General features: G+C 41.6%; 1 protein-coding gene and 1 long non-coding RNA gene across 2 annotated transcripts; both read left to right on the plus strand.

The window, feature by feature from the left end:
• The first annotated feature begins 3,781 nt into the window (after positions 1-3,781).
• LOC121138038 lies at positions 3,782-5,202 on the plus strand. The gene is made up of 2 exons (XR_005875264.1): positions 3,782-4,026; positions 4,285-5,202. It is a non-coding gene; the product is annotated as an uncharacterized LOC121138038 (long non-coding RNA).
• A 15,594-nt stretch (positions 5,203-20,796) lies between these two features.
• On the plus strand, positions 20,797-22,565 carry LOC121138037 (retinal homeobox protein Rx-B-like). Its single transcript, XM_040740873.1, has 2 exons — positions 20,797-21,197; positions 21,675-22,565. Exons 1-2 carry the CDS (start codon positions 20,826-20,828, stop codon positions 22,563-22,565), a joined length of 1,263 nt encoding a protein of 420 aa, XP_040596807.1. The 5' UTR covers positions 20,797-20,825.
• Positions 22,566-23,970: the final 1,405 nt, after the last annotated feature.

The raw sequence follows: 23,970 nt of genomic DNA on the forward strand, positions 1-23,970 counted from the left end.
TCAGACTATAGGGGTCTGGGTTGACACTGATAGCATGGAGTACATGGGACAGTTGAACACACTGTCATAAGGACTCAACAAGTATGGTAAGCTGTCCTCTGTTTTGAGTTGTTTAGAATCTGGGTCCTGGATGCAATCCCTCTACTGTCCTCCTTAGTCATTAGCCTGTTTCTGTTGGGGAAGTCTTATGCCAATGAAGCACTGTCTGGCCAATAGGGAATCTAGATAAGAGGGACTAGGAGTCCAGGAGGACTCTGGGAAGGAGAAACACAGGAGAGTCAACATGTAACCGCCATGGGTTAGGAGCCCGGAATTATTCTTCGGTAAGAGACATACTTAGATTAACAATTATGGGGTAATTACTTAAAGCAGAGCTAGCCAGTAAGGGACAGGCAAGGCCAACAGCTTCATAACTAATATAGCCTCCTGTGTGTTTATTTGGGGACTAGAATGCCGCAGAGCCCAGGTGACTGGAGGGTGATAAACCAAAGCGGATAGCAAGGAAAAGCTTCTCTTTACATGTTTCCATGTTTCTGGTTAGGACAGTCCTGTGACTGCAGGGATGCAAAGATCCTATAAAGTCTGGGTTCTTGCCAAAAACCTCTTCATATCAAAGTGAACAGAAACCATTCTGAGATTGCCTTCCTTTTGTCTTCCTGCTGTGCTTCTGTTACATATGATTGTGTAGCTACTGGTTGCCCAAAGTTGTCAACCTCAGCTGAACAATTCAGACTTGTTACCTTAGGAGGGTTTCTAGAGTGCCCAATGGTTACCATTCAGGAAACGCCTAGGAGGAGGTAGTGCTGTGGGTACATCAAAGATGGCAAATGCAATCTTATGACAACATAGAGGAAAAAGAGTGGGATCTAGAGTGCACTGCTCATCAATTTCTCACCATCGCTCCCTGCCTGTCTTTGAAAACACACAGACAAGATTGGTCTTGAACTCCAGATCTTCTTTCCCCCATTTCCTCGGTGTTGAGATTTGTGATTTACACCACCAAATCTATGTGTCCTATTCTTCAGGACTCCCAACTTCTGGCTGGCCACCTGCACATAAGGACCTCCAAGAGAGGGACAAAAGTTCCTGTCTTTTTCTAAGGGATTGGACCCCTAAGAACTATAATGTAAGCTTTCAAATATGAACTCTTTCTAATGTACTAATGAGTCCCTATACCTAGTCCTTGTGCCTTTCTCTCCAGGAGAAGCAGAGAACAATGGAGAATTTTTGAACCATTTCACCTCTCATTGGTTTGTCTATCAACAATTTTGGTGGCAGAGCTTGCCACAAAAAAGGACAAGCTAAAGGGTACTGGCTGCAAGCTGGGTACAATAAATTTATTTCCTAGGGCCCAAGTTGTGTGGGAACAACAGACCTTGGCCAGAAGCCCACTTCCCCATCAGCCTGGGAGCAGGCAGCTGTAATACAATGCTTTATAAAAACAATATGGTGCCTGGAGCAATAATTTCCTGATGATGTCTCATCCACGGGATCACTCTGAACTTGACCTTTTCCAAAGACTAACTGCCTCTTCCTTACCCACCCACCTCCGCCTCTGGTGTCAGGGTATATAATAATCAGCCAGGGTAAAATGAAGTAAATCCTTTTTGAGCAGCCTTCTGAAAAGCCTTCTTGAAGTTTTCTTTGCATCACCAACCAGTCTCTGTGTCATCAACCCAACACACTCTGCACAGATTGCACAGTGGGCACAGCAATTGGAGGTCCCGCCAACATCGTGAAAGCAAGGTAAGTTGACGGGGTTGTCCCTTTGCCAGCCAGAGACTGATTGAGGAAAAAAAGCCTAGTAGGATTACTAAAATCGATTGAAATAGCAAAACCATAGTTCATTACTGGGGGAGGCTTAAATATCCCAATTGGGATGAGGTTCGCTGTGATCTTATTCAACTTTTACAAAAAGAGGGACCTGAGTCCTTGCCCCATCCACATTTTCCTTATGGGGATTAGTGAGGGGTGCACTTTTGACAGATAAGATTTGCCAATGCCAGGTAGTCCAGGCCACAAAAGAAGCATTTTCAGAGTTACAAGAGACTGAGACTCGAGCCTCCCTGTGTTCAGAGGCAGGGAGTAAGGATGAATCATCTGAAGAGACCCTGCCTTAAGACTAGAGGCACCATTGTTAGTGAGGATAAGGAGGAGACTCTTCACAACAACAACAAAAATGGGTAGAGATCTCAGGGCACAACCCAAAAAGAAGAATTCCAGTCAGAATCAGTTATATCCTTCTCTTTCAAACCTAGAAAATGGAAGAAGCTTAGACTCTGACTCGTCAGAATCTGAGAAGGAATGCTTACTTGCTGAGGTCATGGCCCTTAAAAAAGCACTAAAAACAGTTGTGTAGGAGTGAACCCCACAAAGCTATCTGCCCATGAGGGTGGGGACATGTAAACTGACACAGGTAATTATAAAAGGAAGAGAAGGGAAAAGGAACCTCCCTTTTCTCTTGGAAGCCAGCCAGGCTTCTAACTCCTAGCTAGTGCGACTCCCTCCTTAGTAAATAAATATATTATTTTCCTTATAGAATTGAATATCCTCTTTAGAGTTGAATTAAGAAAGGCAGGAAAGGGAGAGAAACCCTCCTCCATACTCTGAAAAAAGGAACTCCTACTATGACATGACCCAGCCCTTCTTGGACCTTGAGGGAAGACCCAGAGGAGGGCTCCATTGCTGCTCAGTGGTGGCCTTGGTAATGGAAGCTCCCAACCCAAACAATCCCGGGCAGGTTATTCGGTGTCATGACCCTTTAAATTTCAAAGACATAAACCAACTTAAAAATTCAACTCTAAATTATGGAGCACAGGCTCCCTTTACACTTTCCTTAATGGAATCTTTTGTGTTTCGTAACTTGACACCTAGTGATTGGCAACAGCTTTGCTGAGCCCCTCTCTCTGGGGAGATTACTTGATTTGGAGAGTTGAGTTTCAAGAAACATGCAGCCAGACAGCCCAAAGGAATGCACAGGCCGGACAGCCCCAGAGAAATGGTTGGACTGGATTAAATCTCCAGGCATTCGCCTGACACCAAGGTCAGGAAAGAAAGGGGAACCTGAGAGATCACCCTCAGTTGGACAAGGGATTGAAAATGGGTGAATTGAAAAAATTGGTAAAAGTTAGTAAAGAAATAAAACAATCGGTTCGAGATTTCCATTTTCTCAACAGGCCTGCTGCTTCAACCTCTCCTAACTGTGAGTTTTTATCCCGAAGCCAACAGAGAACTGGAAGATTAACAGTCTGCCCTTGCCATTCCTTGAAACAACAGAATCCATTTTGGCAGTTTTTCCCTTTGGGAAAAGGTACCCTTTTGAAACATTTGGACACTGGTATGGACCATGATGAGTGGCAAAAGCCCCTTATCAGTATTTGAACAGGACACGGCCACTTGAAACATCAGCCCTGGTGGTTCCTGTTTCTGGAATTACACCTATGCCTGTATGTTTTCCTGGAGAAATGCAACTTGTCCTAATGCAACAAAAAGGAGGCTTTGGCATCACAGCCGCTGTTGTCCCAGCCATTGCCATAAGGCCACTGTGGCTCCTGCAGCCAGAATTGCCTTGGCCCAATTTTCTGCCAAGGCAGAGACTGTTAACAGCCTTTCTGGTAGAGTTAGTGAAGCACTCTCCACTCAGATTGCGCTCAATTCGCATATTCAGCTGAGGCTCCTGAAGTTAAATCAACAAACTGCATCACTTCAGGAACAAATTGGTGCTCTGTGGATAGTGAATCTCTCTTCCTCCCTCCCTCCCTCCCTCCCTCCCTCCCTCCCTTCCTTCCTTCCTTCCTTTCCATTCTTCCCTTTCCTTTCTTTCCTTCATGTTTTAGGTTGTTTATATTTAGTCTTAGAAGTCCTGTACCTCAATAAGTTGAAGAGGCTGTCCTTCAGCTCACAGAGATCCGCTTATCTGTGTGGCTGGAATGTTGTGATTAAAGGTGTGCATCCCCACTCCCATTTGGATTGATTTTCAAACATTTGTTGGTGGTGAGAGTGAACCCAGAGCCTAGAGCATGTCAGGTAAGCTCTCAGTTTCACGGCTACATTTTAGCTTCACTTTTTAAGAAGATAAAGATATGTGTTACCTAGGCCTAGTTTTTACCTCTCTAAAATTCTATAGCCTTTCTTCCTATTTCAGGGAACCATAGATATTCACCACCAGCCCAATCTTTTATTTTAGATTGTTTTCAAACTTGAAGCTAATCTTGAATTTTTTAAACAAATTTTTAAGATTTATTTATTATGTATACAGTGTTCTTTCTGCATGTATCCCTGCAGGTCAGAAGAAGCTACCAGATCTCATTACAGATGTCTGTACAACAACATATGATTGCTGGATATTGTAGTTAGGACCTTTGGAATATTAGCTAGTGTTCTTAACCACTGAGATATCTCTCCAGGTCCCTAATCTTGGAATCTTCCTCATCAGTTTTCTATGCTTTTGTAGAAAAGTAGGGATGTGAGATTGAAAGAATGAGAAGACAGATACTTGTGACCTTGGGTTTGGAGAGGTTGACCACACAGTGCTTGCTTTTACTATCTTATCCAACTCTATACACGTTGTATTCATTTATGAGTGTATATTCACTATATACAGACTGCTTGTATGTTTATTTCATAAATATTATATTACTAATACTGTTTCTTTGGGAAGCCTGAGGATGCAGTGTAGAGTCTGAGACATATTGCACATCATACTTCCAAGGAATCATACCCTCATGCCTTCCCCTGGATTATTGTGAAAATATGTCTTGTGCTAATAAATTAAGCCTCATTATTAAAAGGATAAATTCTTGAAGGATATGAATAACAAAACAGGCAGAGATAGCACAAACCTCTAATCCTAGCACTCAGGAGACAAAGGCAAGTGGATCTCTCAGTTAGAGGTCAGCCTGGTCTAAAGAATGAGATTTCACACAACAAGGGATACACAGAGAAACCCTGTCTTGAAAAATTACTCAGTAAATGATGAATAATAAATTGATGTAAGAAAACAGAATCAATGCTTGGTGGTGATGGTGCATACCTTTAACACCAGCACTTGGGAGGCAGAGGCAAGCTACAAGGACAAAGATCTTACTGTGATGTATTGGGTCTAGGGGAAGAAAGGGGATGAGCAAAGAAAACTTACAAATATTTTAAAATTTGTTTTACACTGTAAATGGGTATTAAATTATAAGAGGAAACTAACTGCAATTGCGTGTTGAGTCTAGAAACCTGGACAAGGTCAATGGCTATATAGTTCAAGATTAGCCTTGCCCATTTTAACCCTGTCTCCAAAAGCTCAAATGAACCAAAGAAACTAATATGCAAATTACTATGAATGCTCAATTCTCATTAAAACAAAACTACACCAGATGTAAAAATATTAAAATGTATCCTTTGAATATTGAAGCCATCATCTGGAAATGTAGCTTAGTTGGTGAAAAGGCTATACCAGTATGTACTAAGACATCCAATGGAGGGGAAGTGAGTTACCTGATATGGTCACTGGTTTAGAGCTCCTATTGCCAGCACATGTTTATATGTATGTGTGTGTGTGTGTGTGTGTGTGTGTGTGTGTGTGTTGTGTGTCTGTGTGTGTGTCTGTGTGTGTGATTTCAGTGGCTATGTGTGTGTTTTATTGTGTTTGGTTATTTGAGTGAATAGGGAATTTCAGAGTAGCCAAAGGCTACCAAATTAGCTTTTGTCTCAAATCAAGAAAATAAAAACCAAACACAAAACAAAAATACACCCCATGAATAAGTTGCAGGTGTGAAAGAGCTGAGATGGCTGTCAGGAACCTGGAGTCCTCCATAGCCAGAAGCTTATTTGAAATAATGACTTGATGAAGGAATTCAGAATCATCAAGAGTAAGATGGACACTTTATCTCAAAGTGTAAATCAACAGAAAAGCATGATGGGATAGAAATCAACCAAAAACTAATATTTATTAATACCCCAGTGTCATCTTGCATGGGGTGCATACTCTTTGTATTATCATTCAATAAGCTGAGGTGGGAGGTTTTCTGTGAGTTTCAGGCACAACCTGATCCACACAGTGAGAAACTATCAAACAACAACATCAAATTCTAAACAGAAAACCGTGGTGCTTTTCTTGAAGAAAACAGTAGAAACCAAGTGCCTCAAATGGTCTTTTTTTCTTTTTTCTGAAATGGTCTTTTAGAACAAATTACTTAACCAGCAATCCTAACAAGGCTCCATAATTAAGGTACTTGCTCCTATGAAGACTTAAGTTTGATGGCTGGAACCCAGGAGAACAGACTCCTGAAGGTTTCCTATGAACTCCATATGGGCATGATGGCAAATGTGCCTACACCTATAATTAATTGAAAAAAACCATTTATGTGCTGATATATTATTAATAATTTAATAAAGAATACCTGAAGGATCAAAATTCAAAGACAGCCATACTACTCAGCTGTACAAGCTAGGCAGAGTTGGCACACATCTTTAATCCATTGAATCAGGTGAAAAGGATCTCTGTGAGTCAGAGGCCACCCATGGCTGCACAAGCTTGAATCAGTCTGAAAGATAAACAGCTCATAGGAAGGTGATCTCAGCACTAGGGATCCCGCTTCTTCAATCACAGCACTAAGTAAACACCAAAAGCAAATAGTCTCAGGTGTGGATCTATTCTTAAGCCAGTTTGATGTGAGAAAGCAGTGTTAGGTGTGGAGGAGAGATCATGGAGACAGATCACCCTTCAGCCTGAGATAGAAAAAGAACTAGTTACTTGGCTACTATGCTTCTCTGATATTCAGTTTGCAGGTTGAACCCCAATATCTTTCTCTGGGTTTTTTATTAATTTGTGTTATATTTTTTAAATTTCCTTTCCCAAAAGCAGGGAACCACTGTGCAAAGACTGGTCTCTATGACATCTCCTGGGCACATGTGCAGGACTGCCACGTCGGCAGCCAATGAGAGAGGGATGCAGTATCAGGATTTTTATGTCACCATTGCCTATGATTAGCTTCTACCCCAGTGGGGAAAAAACAGGGCCTCTAACAATGAATGGAACGAAGATACAGAAGGAAGGAGCAATTGTTATATCAAGGTTACTTGAGGGAAAAATCCGGAGAAACGATTCAATTAGAAATCAAATGAAGCTGAGAAAGTTGGTACACACCTTTAATCTCACCACTGGAGAGGCAGTGGCAGGCAAATCTCTGTGTTGATGGTTAGCCTCATCTACAAAGTGAGTTCCAGGAGAACTAAAGTTACATCTCATAACCTCAAAAAAGTGAAAAAATCCAGACAGGAACGATGGAAAGAAGAAAGAAAGAAAGAAAGAAAGAGAGAGAGAGAAAGAAAGAAAGAAAGAAAGAAAGAAAGAGAGAGAAACAGAAAGGGAAAGAATCAAATTAAATTCTGTGTCTGTGATGTGTTCTCCTCCATGCATGTCCTAGAGATCAATCTCAACTCACCATGCTTAGTATGTGACTTTACATACTGAGGCATCCTGCTGACCTATCCAGTTTTTTAAAGAACCATGTGAGGATTTTATGAATTAGGCACTGGTATCTTTTTCATCCCATATTCTCCCTCCTCCAAATACTCTCTTGCCCTTTCCTACTCAATTTTATGATCGATTCCTTAGCAGTCTCTCTCTCTCTCTCTCTCTCTCTCACACACACACACACACACACACACACACACACACACACACACACCTACACCCCCCCCCGCACACAACCTATAAGTACACACAGCCAAGCTGCTTTAGTGTTACTCATACACACAAGTGTAGGGAAGATAACCAAATGAATAAGCAATCAGGGAGATGGTCCCAGATTACTGGTACTCACTCATTTAGCAACTCCTTTTATTTTATTATTTTTAAATTTAAATTAGAAACAAGTTTGCTTCACATGTCAATCACAGGTCTCTCTCCATTTCCCTCCCCTTGTCACAGGCCCTCACACTAACCTCTCCAACCTCCTAATCCAAACCACTTTCCCCTGGGAGGGTGAAGCACTCCATGGGGGGGTGTTCATATTCTGTCTTTGCATCCAGGGCTGGTCCTAGAACCTTCCTCAAGAATCTAGGATGACAGTTCATTTCTCTTTGTAGGATGGGCACCCAAAGTGTATTTGCATGCCACAGATAAATACTGATCAACTACCCAAAGCCCCATAGATTTCCTAGGCCTCTTCACTGACACTCACATTTAGGGGTTTTGATCAGTTCCATGCTGGATTCCCAGGCATCAGTCTGGGGTTCAAGAGCTCCCCCCTTTTCAGTTCATCTGATTCTGTGAGTTAAACAAGCCCAGTTTTTACCCCTATACTCATCAGTCCTCCCTCTCTGTCTCTGGGTTCCTTCAGTTCAGTGTTTGTTTTTGTCTCCCTCGGATTCCATCAGTCATTGTTTGAAGGTTCTGTTTCCCAGAATCTCTGCCAGTAGGATTGTATGATGGTACTCCCTGGATCCATGTCTAAATTCCATATAAGAGTGAGTACATACAATGTTTCTCTTTTTGTGACTGGGTTACCTCACTCAGGATAGTTCTTTCTAGTGCCATTGAATTGTCTGCAAATTTCAAGATTCCATTGTTTTTTCCTGCTTAATAGTACTCCATTGCTTAAATGTACCACATTTTCTTTATCCACTCTTTAGTTGTGGGGCATCTTGGTTGCTTCCAGGTTCTGGTTATTACAAATAATGCTGCTACGAATGTAGTGTAAGAGGCATCCTTGTTGTATGAATGTGCATCTTTTGGGTATATACCTACAAGTGGAATTGCAATTTATTCCTTTATCCCACTTTTTAATTGGATCATTTGGTGTTTTGCAGACTTGCTTCTTGATTTCTTTGTAAAGTTTGGAGATCAGTACTCTGTTAGATATGGGTAAGTCAAACTATTTTCCCATTCTGTGTGCTGCCTTTTTGTCTTGTTGACTTTGTCCTTTGCCTTACAGAAGCTTCTCAATTTCAAGAGGTCCCATGTATTAATTGTTGACCTCAGTGTCTGTGCTACTAGTGTTATATTCAGGAAGCTGTCTCATGTACCAATTCATTCAAGGGTACCTCCAACTTTCTCTTCTAAGAGATTCAATGTGGCTGGATGTATGTTGAATTCTTTGATTCATTAGGACTTAAGTTTTCTGCATGGCGATAGACATGTATCTATCTGCGTTTTGCTACATGCCATAATCCAGTTGTGCCAGCACCATTTGTTGAACATGCTTTCTTTTTTCCACTATACTTTTTTAGATTCTTTGTCAGAGATCAGATGTTCATACACATATGGATTAATATCAGGGTGTGCAATTCGATTCCATTCATCTACATGCCTATTTTTGTGTCAATACCAAGCCATTTTCAGGACCATAGCTCTATAATAGAGCTTGAAATCAGAGATGGTAATGCCTCCGGATGTTGCTTTGATGAATAAGGTTGTTTTGGGAATCCTGATTATTTCTTCCATATAATGTAGATTATTCTTTCTTTCGTGATCTGTGAAGAATTGTGCTGGGATTTTAATGAGGATTGCATTGAAACTGTAGACTGCTTTTGGCAAGATTGCCATTTTACTGTGTTGACCCTACCTATCCAAGAGCATGGGAGCTCTTTCCATTTTCTGGTACTTTCTTCAATTTCTTTCCTTAAACACAAAAATTTCTTGTGATACAGGTCTTTCACTTGTTTGATTAGGGTTAACCCAAATATTTCATGTTGTTTGTGGTTAGTGTAAAGGGTGATGTTTCTCTGATTTCTTTCACAGCCCATTTATAAATTATGGCTAAAGTATGTATAAAGTATGGCTACTGATATTCTAGAGTTGAACTTGTATCCTGCCACGTTGCTGAAAGTATTTATCAGCTGTAGGAAATCTTTGTAGAGTTTTTTGGGTCAATTATGTAAACTGTAATATCATCTGCAAATAGTGAAAATTTGAACTCTTCCTTTCAAATTTGTATCCCCTTGATCTCTTTTTGTTGTCATATTGCTTTAGCTAGAACTTCAAGAACAATATTGAAAAGATATGGAGAGAATGGACAGCCTTGTCTTGTTTCTGATTTTAAATGAATCAAGTTGAGTTTCTGTTCATTTAGTTTGATGTTGTCTGTTGATTTGCTGTATATAGCTAAGGTAAGTTCCTGTTATCTGGGATGTCTCCAAAACCTTTACCATGAAAGAGGGTTGGATTTCATCAAAGACTTTTTCAGCATCTAGTGACATAATCATGTTTTTTGTTTCTCATCTTGTTTATATGGTGGATTACTTCGATGGATGTTTGTATGTTGAAACATCCCTGCATCCCTGGAATGAAGCATACATGATCATGGTGGATGAGTTTTCTTATGTGTTCTTGGATCCAATTTGCCAGTGTTTTCTTGAGTATTTTTGCATCAATGTTCATGAGGGATATTGGTCTGAAGTTCTCTTTCTTAGTTGTATCTTTGTGTGGCTTAGGTATCAAGGTTATTGAAGCCTGGTAAAATGAGTTTGGCAAAGACCTTTCTGTTTCTATTGTGTGGAGTACTTTGAGAAGAATTGGTATAAGATGACCTTTGAATGTCTGGCAGAATTCTGCACTGAGGTCATCTGGACATGGATTTTTTTTGGTTGGGAGATTTTTGATGAATGCTTCTATTTCCTTAGGGGTTATATGTCTATTAAAATTGCTTATCTGTTCTTGATTTAATTTTTGCAGGTGATATCTAGGCAGAAAATTGTCCATTTCATTTAAATTTTTAAATTTTGTGGAGTACAGGTTTTGAAAGTATTACCTGATCATTCTGTGGATTTCTTCAGTATCCATTGTTATGTCGCCCTTTTCATTTCTGATTTTGATATTTTGCATGTTCACACTCTGTTGTTTTGTGGTTGGATAAAGGTTTGTTTCTCTTGTTTATTTTCTTAAGCAACCTATTATTCATTGCACTGATTATTTGTATTGTTTTCCTAGTTTCTACTTTATAGGGTTCAGCTCTCAATTTGATTATTTCCTGGCATCCAGTCCTCCTGGCTGAGTTTGCTTCTTTGTGCTCTAGAGATTTCAGTTGTGCTGTTATTTCTCTAGTGTAACTATTCTCCAGTTTCTTCACCTTGGCACATAGTGCTATAAACTTCCCTCTTAGCACTGCTTTCAAAGTTTCTCATACATTTACGCATGTTGTATCTTCAATGTCAGTGAATTATAGGAAATATTTAACTTCATTTTTTATTTATTCTTTGACCAAGGAATGATGCAATTGTGCATTGTTCAATTTCCATGGGTCTGTAAGATTTCTGCAATTTCCATTGTTGTTAAATTTTAATTTAATTTTAAGGCATGGTGGTCTGATAAGATGCATGGAGTTATTCCAATTTTTTATACCCGTTGAGGCTTGAGAAACTTACTGTTTGTCCAGGTTTTCAATTTCCAACATTCCTTCAGACTGTGTTTTGTTTATTGCCCCTATTTCACCTTTCAACCCTTGCACTGTTTGAAATGTTTCTTGCAATTTTTGCTTTGTTTTCTCAACTCGTTCTTGCATTTTTGGTGTGATTTTTCTTCCATTTTTTAATGGATTTTCTCATCTTCTTTGAGAGCCTCTATCATTTTCATGAAGCTGTTTTTAAGGTCTGTATCATCTGCTTCATTTGCATTAGGCAGTTTAGGTTGTGTGGTTGTAGAGTCTCTATACTCTGGCTGTATCTTATGGGTTTTTCTGCAACTGTGTGTGTTTTTATATTCTCTCTTTCCAAACATTTCTTCCAATGCATGCAGAAAAAGTCTCTTCCTCTCCTGGAACATGTGTGACCACGGTTCCTTTGCAGTGGATGAGAGTAGATCCAATATTCTGGTGGCTTTCCTCTTGCATGGATAGATACGGTCCAAGTACCAGTGCCTTGGTAATGTTTGGGAAAGCTGGACTCTGTGGGAATGGGATCCACAGTGTGCAGTCCTAAGGTCTCTGATGGTTCTGTTCCACGCAGGGAAGGCAGGCTGGAAACAGTCCCATGCATACCTAGCCTGTCTGGTGGGTGGACAGTGGGACTTGGAAGCTGGCAGTCTCTGGGCCACCTGACTCCTGCCAGAATAGGTGCTGCAGTACACAGTACCCTGGCCTTGGCTATTTGTGCTTGGTTGTTTACTTCAAATTGTTTTATTTTTGGTGGTTTGGCTGAATTTCAAAATTGTTTTATTTCTCTTATTTTGTTATGCTTCGTTGTGGTGATATACACTTTAAGGTTTATTAAAGCTTGCCTGAGGATACAGAAAGCAAAGCCAGCCTCAAGCTATATAGTTCGGACAATGGGGATACATACCATTAATCCCAGTAGCCTTAGAGCAAGGCAGATATAGTATACACCTTTAATCCCAGGACTCATGATAAAGAGGTAGACAAATCTTGGTAAGATCAAGGATACAGACTACTCCTACAAGCAACATCTCTCACAAAATTGATCTCAGCACTTGGGATCACAGGCCTTTAATCCCAGCACTAGGGTGGTAGAGACAGGAGGATATGGCTGGACAAAGAAAGGAATTTAAGGAGAGCATAGAGGAACTGAGAGCTTTGTCCTCTGGCGATTTGTGGAAACTGGATTGCCCTGTCATCTGGGTAGAGGTAATATCTACTGGAAAAGCTGCTTTGCTTCTCTGATCTTCAGCTTGAAGCTTGAAGCTTGAACCCCAATATCTGTGTCTGGGTCTTTTATTTTTTGAGCTACAAACTAGCACACAATATAAAGGAATGAATTAATTTAAAAAGGCAATAGCCAGTGGGTTTGAATCCACTGGGCCAGGCCCTAAGCTGAGCTGCTGGTGGGACTACCACCTGAGTCCCTGCCTGCACAGCTAGGTTTTCTTTTTCCCTAAGTCTTTGAGGTACTGTTAATTTTTTGAGATGTAGATTTGCTAGACTGTGTTCTGCTGCCACCAAAACTCAGGAAGTTTTCCAGTTTTTCACAGTTTCTCACTCTCTAAGTTCAAGCACACAAGGTAGATCTCAAATTCAGATGTTCACTGACATTGTCAGCAGATTTGATATATTAATATGAAATTCTTTTTTAAAATATATTCTTCCTTTATTTATTTTGTATACTTTCTTGTGCCTGCATGTCAGCAGAGGGCACCAGATCTCATTCCAGGTGGTTGAGAGCCACCATGTGGTTGCTGGGAATTGAACTCAGGACCTGTGGAAGTACAGTCAGTGCTCTTAACTGCTGAGCCGTCTCTCCAGCCCCTTTAATATGAAATTCTTAAAAGAAGAGATAAGTTAAAAATGAGAAGCTCTTTTCCCACACTAAAGAATGGAAAACACTATTAAAATGAAGAGAATTAGGTTTTGGTATGATTACCCAATGGATTGTTTAAAAATAGAACTATTAAATGAAGGGATAAGCAACTAAACCAGGATAGGTATACTTTTATTATCTTTTTCTTTCAACAACATACTCTTTATTTTATGAATTTTATTTAAATTATAAGCAAACTTATTTTACATATCTATTCCACTTCCCTCTCCCTCCCATCCTCCTATTGCACCTATCCTCCCCCACCATACAATGCATCATCTACTCCCCAAGAAGGATGAGACCTTCAATGATGGATTATCGAAATCTGTCAAGTCATTTGGGGCAGGGCCTATGCCATCCTCTGTGTATCTAGGCTAAGAGTGTTGGGGAAGTCCTGTGCATTTGTCAATAAAACACTGTCTGGCCAATAGGGAATCTAGTTAGGAGAGACTAGGAGTCCAGGAGGACTCTGGGAAGGAGAAACACGAGAGTCGAGATGTAACCGCCATGGGGTAGGAAGCCCGGAACTATTCTCAGGTAAGAGAAATATTTAGATTAACAATTATGGGGTAGTTACTTAAGTCAGAGCTAGCCAGTAAGAAACAAGCAAGGCCAACAGCTTCATAATTAATATAGCCTCTTGTGTGTTTATTTGGGACTGATGCGGCTCTAGAACCATGTTGGCAGGAAGGCTTCTCTCTCAAAGGAAAAAGCTTCTCTTTTCAAGTGGTGTCAGGAGTACTCCATTGTGTAAATGTACCACCTTTTCTCTATCCACTCTTCAGTTGAGGAGCATCTAGGTTGCTTCCAAGTTCTGCCTATTACAAATAAAGCTGCTATGAACATAGTGGAACAGACATCTTTGTTATATGAATGGGCATCTTTTGGATATATGCCTAAGAGTGCAGTTGCTGGGTCTTGTGGTAGGTTTATTCCCATTTTTCTAAGGAATCTCCATACTGATTTCCAAAGTGGCTGAACCAGTTGGCACTCCCAACAGCATTGGAGGAGTGTCCCCCTTTCACCACATCCTCTCCTGTGAGGAGCCGCCCTCGCTATCGCTATTGCCGTTAGAAGATGGCGCTGACATCCACTGTCAGTTGGAGTTAACTGTCGCTAGTAAGATGGCGCTGACATCTGCTGTCAGTTGGAGTTAACCGTTAGAAGATGGCGCTGACATCTGCTGTCAGTTGGAGTTAACCGTTTAAGCTGTGCCTCTCCCGTGGCGTCATCTGGGGTGATGTGCAAACCACCAATCCCGGCTCTACACGTCTCACTCGGAGCTCCTAGGCTTATATAAGGGGCTGGGTTTCTTAGCTTGGGGTCTCCCTCTAAGAAGCTGATCATCTATCTCTCAAGATGCATTAAAGCTTTACTGCAGAAGGATCCGAGTGTTCTGCGTCGTTCTTGCTGGCGAGACGGTAGCGCGGGACATCTGGTGCCGAAACCCGGGAACTCTTCAACATCGCCGGCGCCGCGGGAGACCCCTCGGAAGACGGGGCGGATTCAGAACTGCAGGGACGTAAGTTCAGAGAGGTATGCTTTATCCTGAACACCCCTTTTCTCGACTTTGGCCTTAGTTTGTCATCACCGTGGGACGGGTCAGTGGAGGCTTTGGTGCTAGTCCTGTTTGTCCTTCTCCTTCATCGTGGCTGGTGCTGACAGAACGGTGCTGTCAGTCTGGTGCTGTCAGTCTGGTGCTGTCAGTCTGGTGCTGTCAGTCTGGTGCTGTCAGTCTGGTGCTGTCAGTCTGGTAACGGAGTTGAGCGCCGTTTTTAGATAAGCTGTCTAGCGCGATGGGGTTGTCACAGTCAGTGGTTACTGCCCTACAGACTGTGCTAAAACAAAGAGATCTTAAAATTACACCACAAACACTTCAAAATTTTGTGAAGGAGGTAGATAGAGTGGCACCATGGTATGCTTGTTCCGGGTCCCTCACTGTGGCCTCATGGAACAAGCTAGGTAAAGAACTAGACAGAAAGCATACAGAAGGAGATCTCCACTTAGGTACCAAAGCCATTTGGAAGCTAGTTAAAAACTGCTTGGAGGATGAGGCCTGTCACCCTGCTATAATAGAAAGTCAGGGAACCTTAGAGGAAGTTCAGGATAGCATGTCAGAAACTGAACGGAGTGAGAGAATGGGAGCTCACAAAAGAAAAGACATGTCTAAGAAAAAGGCCCTCCCCAAGAAGTTAAGAAAGGGGAGAGAAAGAAGGGAGTGATCATTCACCCCCTAACAAATCTAAGAAAAAGAAAAAGCCAGAATCTAGTCTATACCCTACAGTAGAGCTAGAAGCCTTGGAGCTAGATAATTCTGATTCTGACACTCTGTATTCTAGCGAAGAAGGTGGTCTAGAGGAGGAGGTGGCACGGTATGAGGAAAAAAGATATCACCCTAATAGACACCGGCCACTAAAAACAAAAATAAATGTGAGGCCACCGCCTATAAATCCGGCGGGCTCACGCCCCTCAGCGCCTCCGCCAGTATGAGCTTCGGCTGAATACTGGTACTGACTCCTTTTACCTTTAGAGGAACGGAGAAAAATACAAATGGCTTTTCCAGTATTCGAGAATGTGGAAGGCGAAAGAGTACATACCCCTGTAGATTACAATCAAATCAAAGAATTGGCCAAATCCGTTCGTAATTATGGGGTCAATGCTAACTTTACCACATTACAGGTGAAAAGGCTTGCTAATTTTGCCATGACTCCCACTGACTGGCAGACGACAGTGAAAGCAGTGCTTCCCAACATGGGACAATACATGGAATGGAAGGCTCTCTGGTATGATGCAGCCCAGGCACAAGCTAGAGTTAATGCCACGGCTAAAGATGAGAATCAGAGGCAGTGGACATTTAAAATGCTGACAGGTCAGGGTCAACATGCCCTTAATCAAACCAACTACATCTGGGGCGTCTATGGTCAGGTGTCGGCCGCCGCTATTAAAGCATGGAAGGCCCTCACAAAAGGGGAGAGTCCAGTGGACACCTTACAAAGATTGTCCAAGGACCCCAAGAGCCATTTTCAGACTTTGTGGCCAGAATGACAGAGGCCGCCAGTCACATCTTTGGTGATTCAGAACAAGCTATGCCCCTGATTGAGCAACTTGTCTATGAACAAGCAACCCAGGAATGTCGAGCGGCTATCGCCCCTCGCAAAAGCAAAGGTTTACAAGATTGGCTCAGAGTGTACAGGGAGCTGGGGGACCCCTAACCAATGCAGGACTAGCTGCCGCCATTTTACAAACGCACAGGTATAGAGATTTATCTAATCAAAAAGCTTGTTTTAATTGTGGGAAAATGGGACACCTTAAAAAAGATTGTCAAGCCCCTAAAAGAACAAAAAAATCAAAGCTTTACTATCGTTGTGGTAAAGGTTATCATAGGGCTAGCAAATACAGGTCAGTCCGGGATATAAAAGGGAGGCTTCTGCCCCCTATTAAAGAACCCAAGGTACCCCAATCAAAAAACGGGTCACGGGGCCCATGGTCCCAGGGCCCTCAAAAATATGGAAACCAATTTCAAAAAAACAATCAAGAAAAAGTAGAGGTTTCCGAGGAACCTCCAAAATGGACTTGCGTGCCGCCTCCGACTTCTTACTCATGCCCCAAATGAATGTTCAACCGGTCCCAGTCCATTCCCCTGGACCTTTGCCCCCTGCCACCATTGGGCTTATTCTGGGCCGTGGCTCCTTAACTTTACAGGGACTCATTATATATCCTGGGATTGTTGACCCATATCATAAAGAGGAGATTCAAGTTCTCTGTTCTAGCCCTCGGGGTGTATTTTCTATAAAGCAGGGAGATAGAATTACACAACTGGTGTTGCTGCCCTCCCTCGGGGATGGAGAAACCTACACTTTACAAAAAAGGGCTATGGGATCTTCTGAAAGTGATTCAGCCTATCTGGCTATACCCCTAAATGAGAGACCTACAATAAAATTGTTAATTAATGAAAAAAATTTAAAGGGATAATGGATACGAAAACAGACAAAAACATTATTTCACTCCATTGGTGGCCAAAGTCTTGGCCCACTGTTGTTTCATCTCATTCTCTACAAGGTCTTGGATACCAGTCCTCTCCTGCCATCAGTGCCTCAGCCTTAACCTGGCGGAATGCTGAGGACAAACAGGGATGTTTTACCCCCTATGTGTTGCCACTCCCTGTAAATTTATGGGGACGAGATGTGTTACAAGCCATGGACATGACCCTAACTAATAAATACTCCCCCAGACATCAGCCATTATGACAAAGATGGGGTATACAAATGGTAGAGGCTTGGGTAGACAAGAACAAGACAAAATAAAACCCATTACACAACACAAAAATCGGGGTAAAAAAGGACTGGGTTTTATTTAGGGGCCGTTGAGGCTTCACGACCCATACCATGAAAAACAGAGGAGCCGTTATGGGTCTCTCAATGGCCTCTATCCTCTAAAAAATTAGAGGCTGTCACAAGATTAGTACAAGAACAGAAACGGCTGGGGCATCTAGAGCCTTCTACCTCCCCATGGAATACACCAATTTTTGTTATTAAAAAAAATCTGAAAAGTGGAGATTACTCCACAACCTGCGGGCCATTAACAATCAGATACATCTTTTTGGCCCTGTTCAAAGAGGCCTTCCTTTGCTTTCTACACTTCCTCAAGATTGAAAGCTTATTATTATAGATATTAAGGATTGTTTCTTCTCTATTCCACTTTACCCACGGGATAGACCAAGGTTTGCCTTCACTATCCCTTCTCTTAATCATATGAAACCAGACAAGAGATTTCAGTAAAAGGTACTGCCACAAGGCATGGCCAATAGCCCAACAATATGTCAACTATATGTACAGGAGGCTTTGGAGCCAATTAGAAAACAATTTACATCTTTAATCGTTATCCATTATATGGACAATATTCTTATTTGTCACAAAGAGTTAGATGTTTTACAAAAGGCTTTTCCCATGCTGGTGGCTAAATTAAAACAGTGGGGATTAGAGATTGCCTCAAAAAAGGTTCAAATTACAGATACAGGGCTCTTTTTGGGCTCAATGATTACTCCCAAAAATATAGTTCCTCAAAAAATAAAAATTCACAAAGACCACTTACAAACATTAAATGATTTTCAAAAACTTCTGGGAGATATAAATTGGTTGAGGCCCTTTTTAAAAATTCCATCTACTGATCTAAAACCCCTCTTCGATCTCCTGGAGGGTGAGCCTCATATCTCCTCACCCAAAAAATTTACCCCTGCCGCCCACCGAGCCTTACAGATGGTAAAAGAGGCCTTACAGGAAACACAATTACAACGTATTGAGGAGTCACTACCTTTTAATCTGTGTGTTTTTAAGACAGCTCAATTGCCAACTACAGTCCTGTGACAACATGGACCATTACTTTGGATTCATCCAAATGCTTCCCCTACTAAGATTATTGACTGGTACCCTGATGCTGTTACACAGCTCGCGCTTCGCGGAATAAAAGCAGCTGTTACACATTTTGGCAGGGATCCTGATTCCTTGATTGTGCCTTATACTGCTGCACAAGTTCAGACCTTGGCAGCCACATCTAGTGATTGGGCAGTTTTAGTTACTTCCTTTTCAGGACAAATTGATAATCATTTTCCAAAGCATCCAATTTTACAGTTTGCCCTAAACCAGGCTATAGTGTTTCCACAAGTGACAGCTAAAGACCCACTCCCAGATGGGACTGTGGTGTACACTGATGGATCAAAAACTGGTATGGGAGCTTATGTGGTCAAGGATAGGGTTATATCTAAACAATATAATAAAACTTCACCTCAAGTTGTAAAATGTCTGATAGTACTGGAGGTTCTTGAGGCTTTTCCAGGACCCCTCAATATTGTATCAGATTCCTCTTATGTGGTTAATACAGTTAATCTCCTTGAGATAGCTAAAATAATAAGATCCTCCAACAGAGTTACTAACATCTTTCAAAAGATACAAGCTGCCTTGTTAAATAGGAGATTTCCTGTTTTCATTACCCATGTCCAAGCACATTCTGGACTCCCAGGTCCCATGTCCTTAGGGAATGACTTAGCGGACAAGGCTACAAAGCTGGTGGCCACTGCCTTGTCTACCCATACACAAACAACAAAAAAATTCCATAAACACTTTCATATAACAACTAAAACCTTACGCCGTCATTTTACTCTATCCAAAAAAGGGTAGGATCATTTAGCCTAGTTCTCTGCTGTGAAATAGTGTTGATGCTTTGGATGGTGTGTAAGCTCAGAGCCCAAACAAAAGAGACAAAGTGGTGGTGGCACAAGCACTTGCTGCCTTAGAACACGGAGCCTCCCCTGACATTTGGTTAACCATGTTAAAGCAATAGGTCGCTGGCCTCCCAGCTCTTACACCCCACGAGGCTAGTCTCATTGCACGGGATAGAGTGGGTAGGCTTCAGCAGCCCAAGGAGTTACAAGGCTAAGCACTACACAGGAGAGGTCTACGGTATAACGACTTTCTCCTGGGAGATAAGTCATCTTACATGAAGGTTCTATGTCATGATCTCCTTCCCCCAGAAAAACGACATCGGACTGGTCAGGGCTCTCTCTGGGGATAAGACCCTGGAGAGGAGCTTTATACATGTTCCAAATTTGCACATGGGGATTTGACCTCTATCTCCACTCCAAAGTTGTGGGTGTCCTATTGCTTCAAAAATAAATGAATAGGGGAGATGTGAGGAGCCGCCCTCGCTATCGCTATTGCCGTTAGAAGATGGCGCTGACATCTGCTGTCAGTTGGAGTTAACCGTTAGAAGATGGCGCTGACATCTGCTGTCAGTTAGAGTTAACCGTTTAAGCTGTGCCTCTCCCGTGGCGTCATCTGGGGTGATGTACAAACCACCAATCCCGGCTCTACACGTCTCACTCGGAGCTCCTAGGCTTATATAAGGGGCTGGGTTTCTTAGCTTGGGGTCTCCCTCTAAGAAGCTAATCATCTATCTCTCAAGATACATTAAAGCTTTACTGCAAAAGGATCCGAGTGTTCTGCGTCGTTCTTGCTGGCGAGACGGTAGCGCGGGACAGGTGGAGACTTTGGGGTCTCCAGAAGGTATATAAGCACTGGTTCCTGGATTCAGGGCTGAACACAGAGAGGTATCTGAGCAAGGTGAAACGACCTACTGATTTCCTGGCAAGTTGAGAACGCAAGGAAGTTTGTCTAGCTAGGTTGGGGGGAGGTTTTCATGTGGGAAGATGGAGCTAACCGTTTCAAAGGAATGGAAACAGGGTGGAGATTTATGTATATTTAGAGTTTGAAGTTAACCGTATTCCTGGCTTCACGGTTATAAAGTCCTGTGAAAATTCAGGAGGTGTTTTCAGGTTTTCTTTATAGATATGAATACTGAGAATTACATAAGGGCAAAATGTTGGGCAACCAGAAGAACAGTGGTGATGTGACCCAAGGGTACTGTCACATCTACTATGCTTTCATTCAATGTTCTCCAAAATGGAGGAGACCTGTGCATGATGTTGTCTACCTGATGATAGGGAGCTATGAGTGGAGGAGTTGAGTCTCTGGGATTTCTTACATCTATTTCTGTTTTTATTCCAAGCTTCTCTAGTCTAAGAAGATCTCACAATGGAACCAAATTCCCATGTGATCACAGAATCTCATGTTACCCATGGCTTCTCACTTCCACATGGTCTAAAAATGACTGGACGACAATTTACATTTCCAACTAACATATTCCCTAGCTATTCAGTGAACCCAGTCCCCCACGGTTCTGCAAGTACCTCATCGCCACATTATCCACAAGGTTTCCTAACTTCTCAAGTTCCGACAAAGTCACAAGAAACTTTCAACAATACAAGGAGGCAACAGAAGCACAGAGTGTTCATTGAGGATCAAAATCTGGTACTGCAAGAACATTTTAATAAATGCAAATTCCTGAAAAAGGAGGAATGCATGGAACTAGCCCAAAGATTTGGCTTGGATGAGCACCATATCAAGGTATGGCTTCTCTAGTGTCTGTCTTTATTCTTGTCAGACAGCCTCTTCTCCAGCGGCCTTCTACAAACTTCCGTGACTCCTGCAATTATTGTCCCCCTCAAGTATTGTGGCTACAAAGCCGAACAACATGTCATATAATAAAGATGAAAGGGTGTCTCATGTAGGATTGTCTTCCTCTTATTTGCCTAACACAAAATAGTGGTAACAAACACAGTGATAATGGTGCCCCAATGGTTTTTAATATCCTCTACCTAAGGGCTTCCATTCAAACATCCTCCTTTTCATAGAACATTCCATATTTTTATGGCTTCAAGTCTAGTTCTCCCTGCATTCATCCTACTTGTATCCATTATTCCTAGTCATCTGAGATAGGTGATGCATAAAGAGCAATATCCAGGCATTTCTTCCAGCAACTTTAGATTTAGGGCCTAAGTGCAGCAACCTGCCTCTTCTGATATCTTCTCTTTCTTTCTCTAGATCTGGTTCAAGAACAGGCGCGCTAAAGTGAATCAGAAAAAGGGCCAAGGACAACATTTGAATCTGGGTTGTGGATCACAGGAGATATATGCCTCCCCAACTGCATCTGACCCTCATGACCCATCAAGCAGTGAAGATTCCCCGTGCCACAACCAATCAAGAATCAGCTGGGCTCCGCAACATATCCCCTCAAGTAACTCTTTACAACATGAACCTGATTTCTCCACTGTTGATCACAAGTTTGAGAAGAAATATTTCTGTAATAGTTCAACTAGGGAGATGCAGCAGATGCCTGGGAAACTCAGTCACCAACCAGATGGTAGGTGTGGACTTCCCAAAGGTTGTGTCCCTTTTGAAGGGTCAGCCAAGTCAGAATCTATGTGTGAGAAACCATCAGCTGTCAGTTTTCAAAATTTATCCCTCCATTTGAGTATTGCCCAACACACGGAATCCTTTTTGTCCATGTGTCAGCGACAATCACTTGTGACCACTCCACCTCAACTCAACCCCTTGAACAATACACTAGACCAGACATCGATTTTCTCCAAAATTGATCGGGCCTGTGAGGCAATTAACAAGAAGAGGAAGAGATCCATAGAAGAGGATCAGCAGAGCAAGAAGGCTAGAGATCATTCATGGAAGGGAGGCATTGATTCCAATGCTAAGTCTTCCTGTCCAAAAGACACTGTCCTTCTCATGGCCTCTGCTTGTGGGGATTCCAGGTTACAGAGACAGTTATGTGTCAGTTCTCATCCAGCAGTGTGCCACTCCAATACTTCACCAGACTCAGGGACCATTCTTTCCATGATGGAGAGCACATGCAGAGTTAACTCTCCTCCTCCACTCAATCCAAGTGTTTTCCCAGTACCCGAATTCTGTTTTCTCCATTGATGAGATCAATGAAGATCTTTTACACGAAGTCCTGAAGTGTGACCATCCTGGTCAAGACACTACCACTAAAGAAGGAATCCCAGTACAGTCAGCATCTTGTGAATCATCTGCAGACCAAGCTCCAGTCCAAGATGCAGACTCAAGCAAGACTGCCGAATTCAGCCAACCTTGTTCAGATAATCAGTCTCTTCTGGTTTTGCCAGCACATTCTTTGCCAATTTTTTTCATCAATCCTCTATCTCTGTCACTGTGTTCAATGGGTACAGTACAGTGTTTAACTGTGGTTGTTTTTCTCTGCTTCCATCAGTCACTGGATGAAGGTTCTAGGATGACATAAAGTGTAGACAACATTTTCTTTAACAGCTCTCAGCATTAATTTTTTGTTTTATTTCATCCCTTATATGAATGAGTGCAAGTCATCTATCTACCCGTTGCTCCTGAAAGAGAAACTAAAAGAAGAAAAACAGAAGGAAATGACTGAATCTCTAATAACTATTCAAGGTTAGTGGACATGTCTACATTTCTAGAAATATTATATATCCAGATATTGCAAATCATTAAGTTTGGTGCTGGAAATACTTTAAATTTTATTCTGAAAATTGTTTGAAGTAAACAAACAACAAAAATTCACACAGTTCAATTAACCAGACCCAAACACTGTACAAAAAATGTACATTTATTTAGTAAGAATACTCACTGGGATCCTTTAATCCCAGCACTCAGAAGGCAGAGGCAGGGAGATCTCTGTGAGTTCTAGACCAGCCCAGTCTACAAGAGCTAGTTCTAGGACAGCTTCCAAAGCCACAGAGAAACCCTGTGTCAAAAAAAACTCCAAAATAGTCATTGGGAACATAAACACTGGAGCCTTACAAAAGGGTCTTACACATTGGTTATTGAATATATATTTATGAAGTTATCCATCAGAAAAAGAAAAATAACTTATAGAATAAGAGCTAGAAGAGCATTTAGATATATGCCTGATTTTATAAGTGTTGTTCATTATCTTTACTCAATCCTACCTCAATATTGCTATTTGGTCTTCATTGTTTGCTTTCCTCAGTATTCAAGTGTGCCCTCATGCATATTGTTTCTCATATACACATATTATTGACCAGTTTCTGTGTATGAGTAAAATGGTGTTTCCTCTTTCTGACAGTTTTTGTGACTTCACTAAGTAGTACACATTCTAAGTCCGTTTTACAGGAAATTTTATTGACATTTTCTCTTCAACTGCAAGGTATTCCAATATATATATATATATATATATATATATATATATATATATTGATTCTAATACTTTGCTATGGTGAATGCAGTAGCAGTGAATAATGTGTGCAAATATTGTAAGTATTGGGCTGTGGAGGTCTCTGGTTATGTCCTGAGGAGTGGCACTGATGGGTCATCT

Source organism: Mesocricetus auratus, unplaced genomic scaffold (genome assembly GCF_017639785.1).
Source record: "Mesocricetus auratus isolate SY011 unplaced genomic scaffold, BCM_Maur_2.0 contig_3753_pilon_obj, whole genome shotgun sequence".
NCBI classification, from domain to species: domain Eukaryota; kingdom Metazoa; phylum Chordata; class Mammalia; order Rodentia; family Cricetidae; genus Mesocricetus; species Mesocricetus auratus.

What these genes read in the sequence shown, in the direction of transcription:
- LOC121138037 (XM_040740873.1), top strand. Translation starts at nt 20,826, where the DNA reads ATGGAACCAAATTCCCATGTGATCACAGAATCTCATGTTACCCATGGC. An exon ending in TGGATGAGCACCATATCAAG is followed by an intron (nt 21,198 to 21,674) that starts GTATGGCTTCTC and finishes TTCTTTCTCTAG; the next exon opens with ATCTGGTTCAAGAACAGGCG.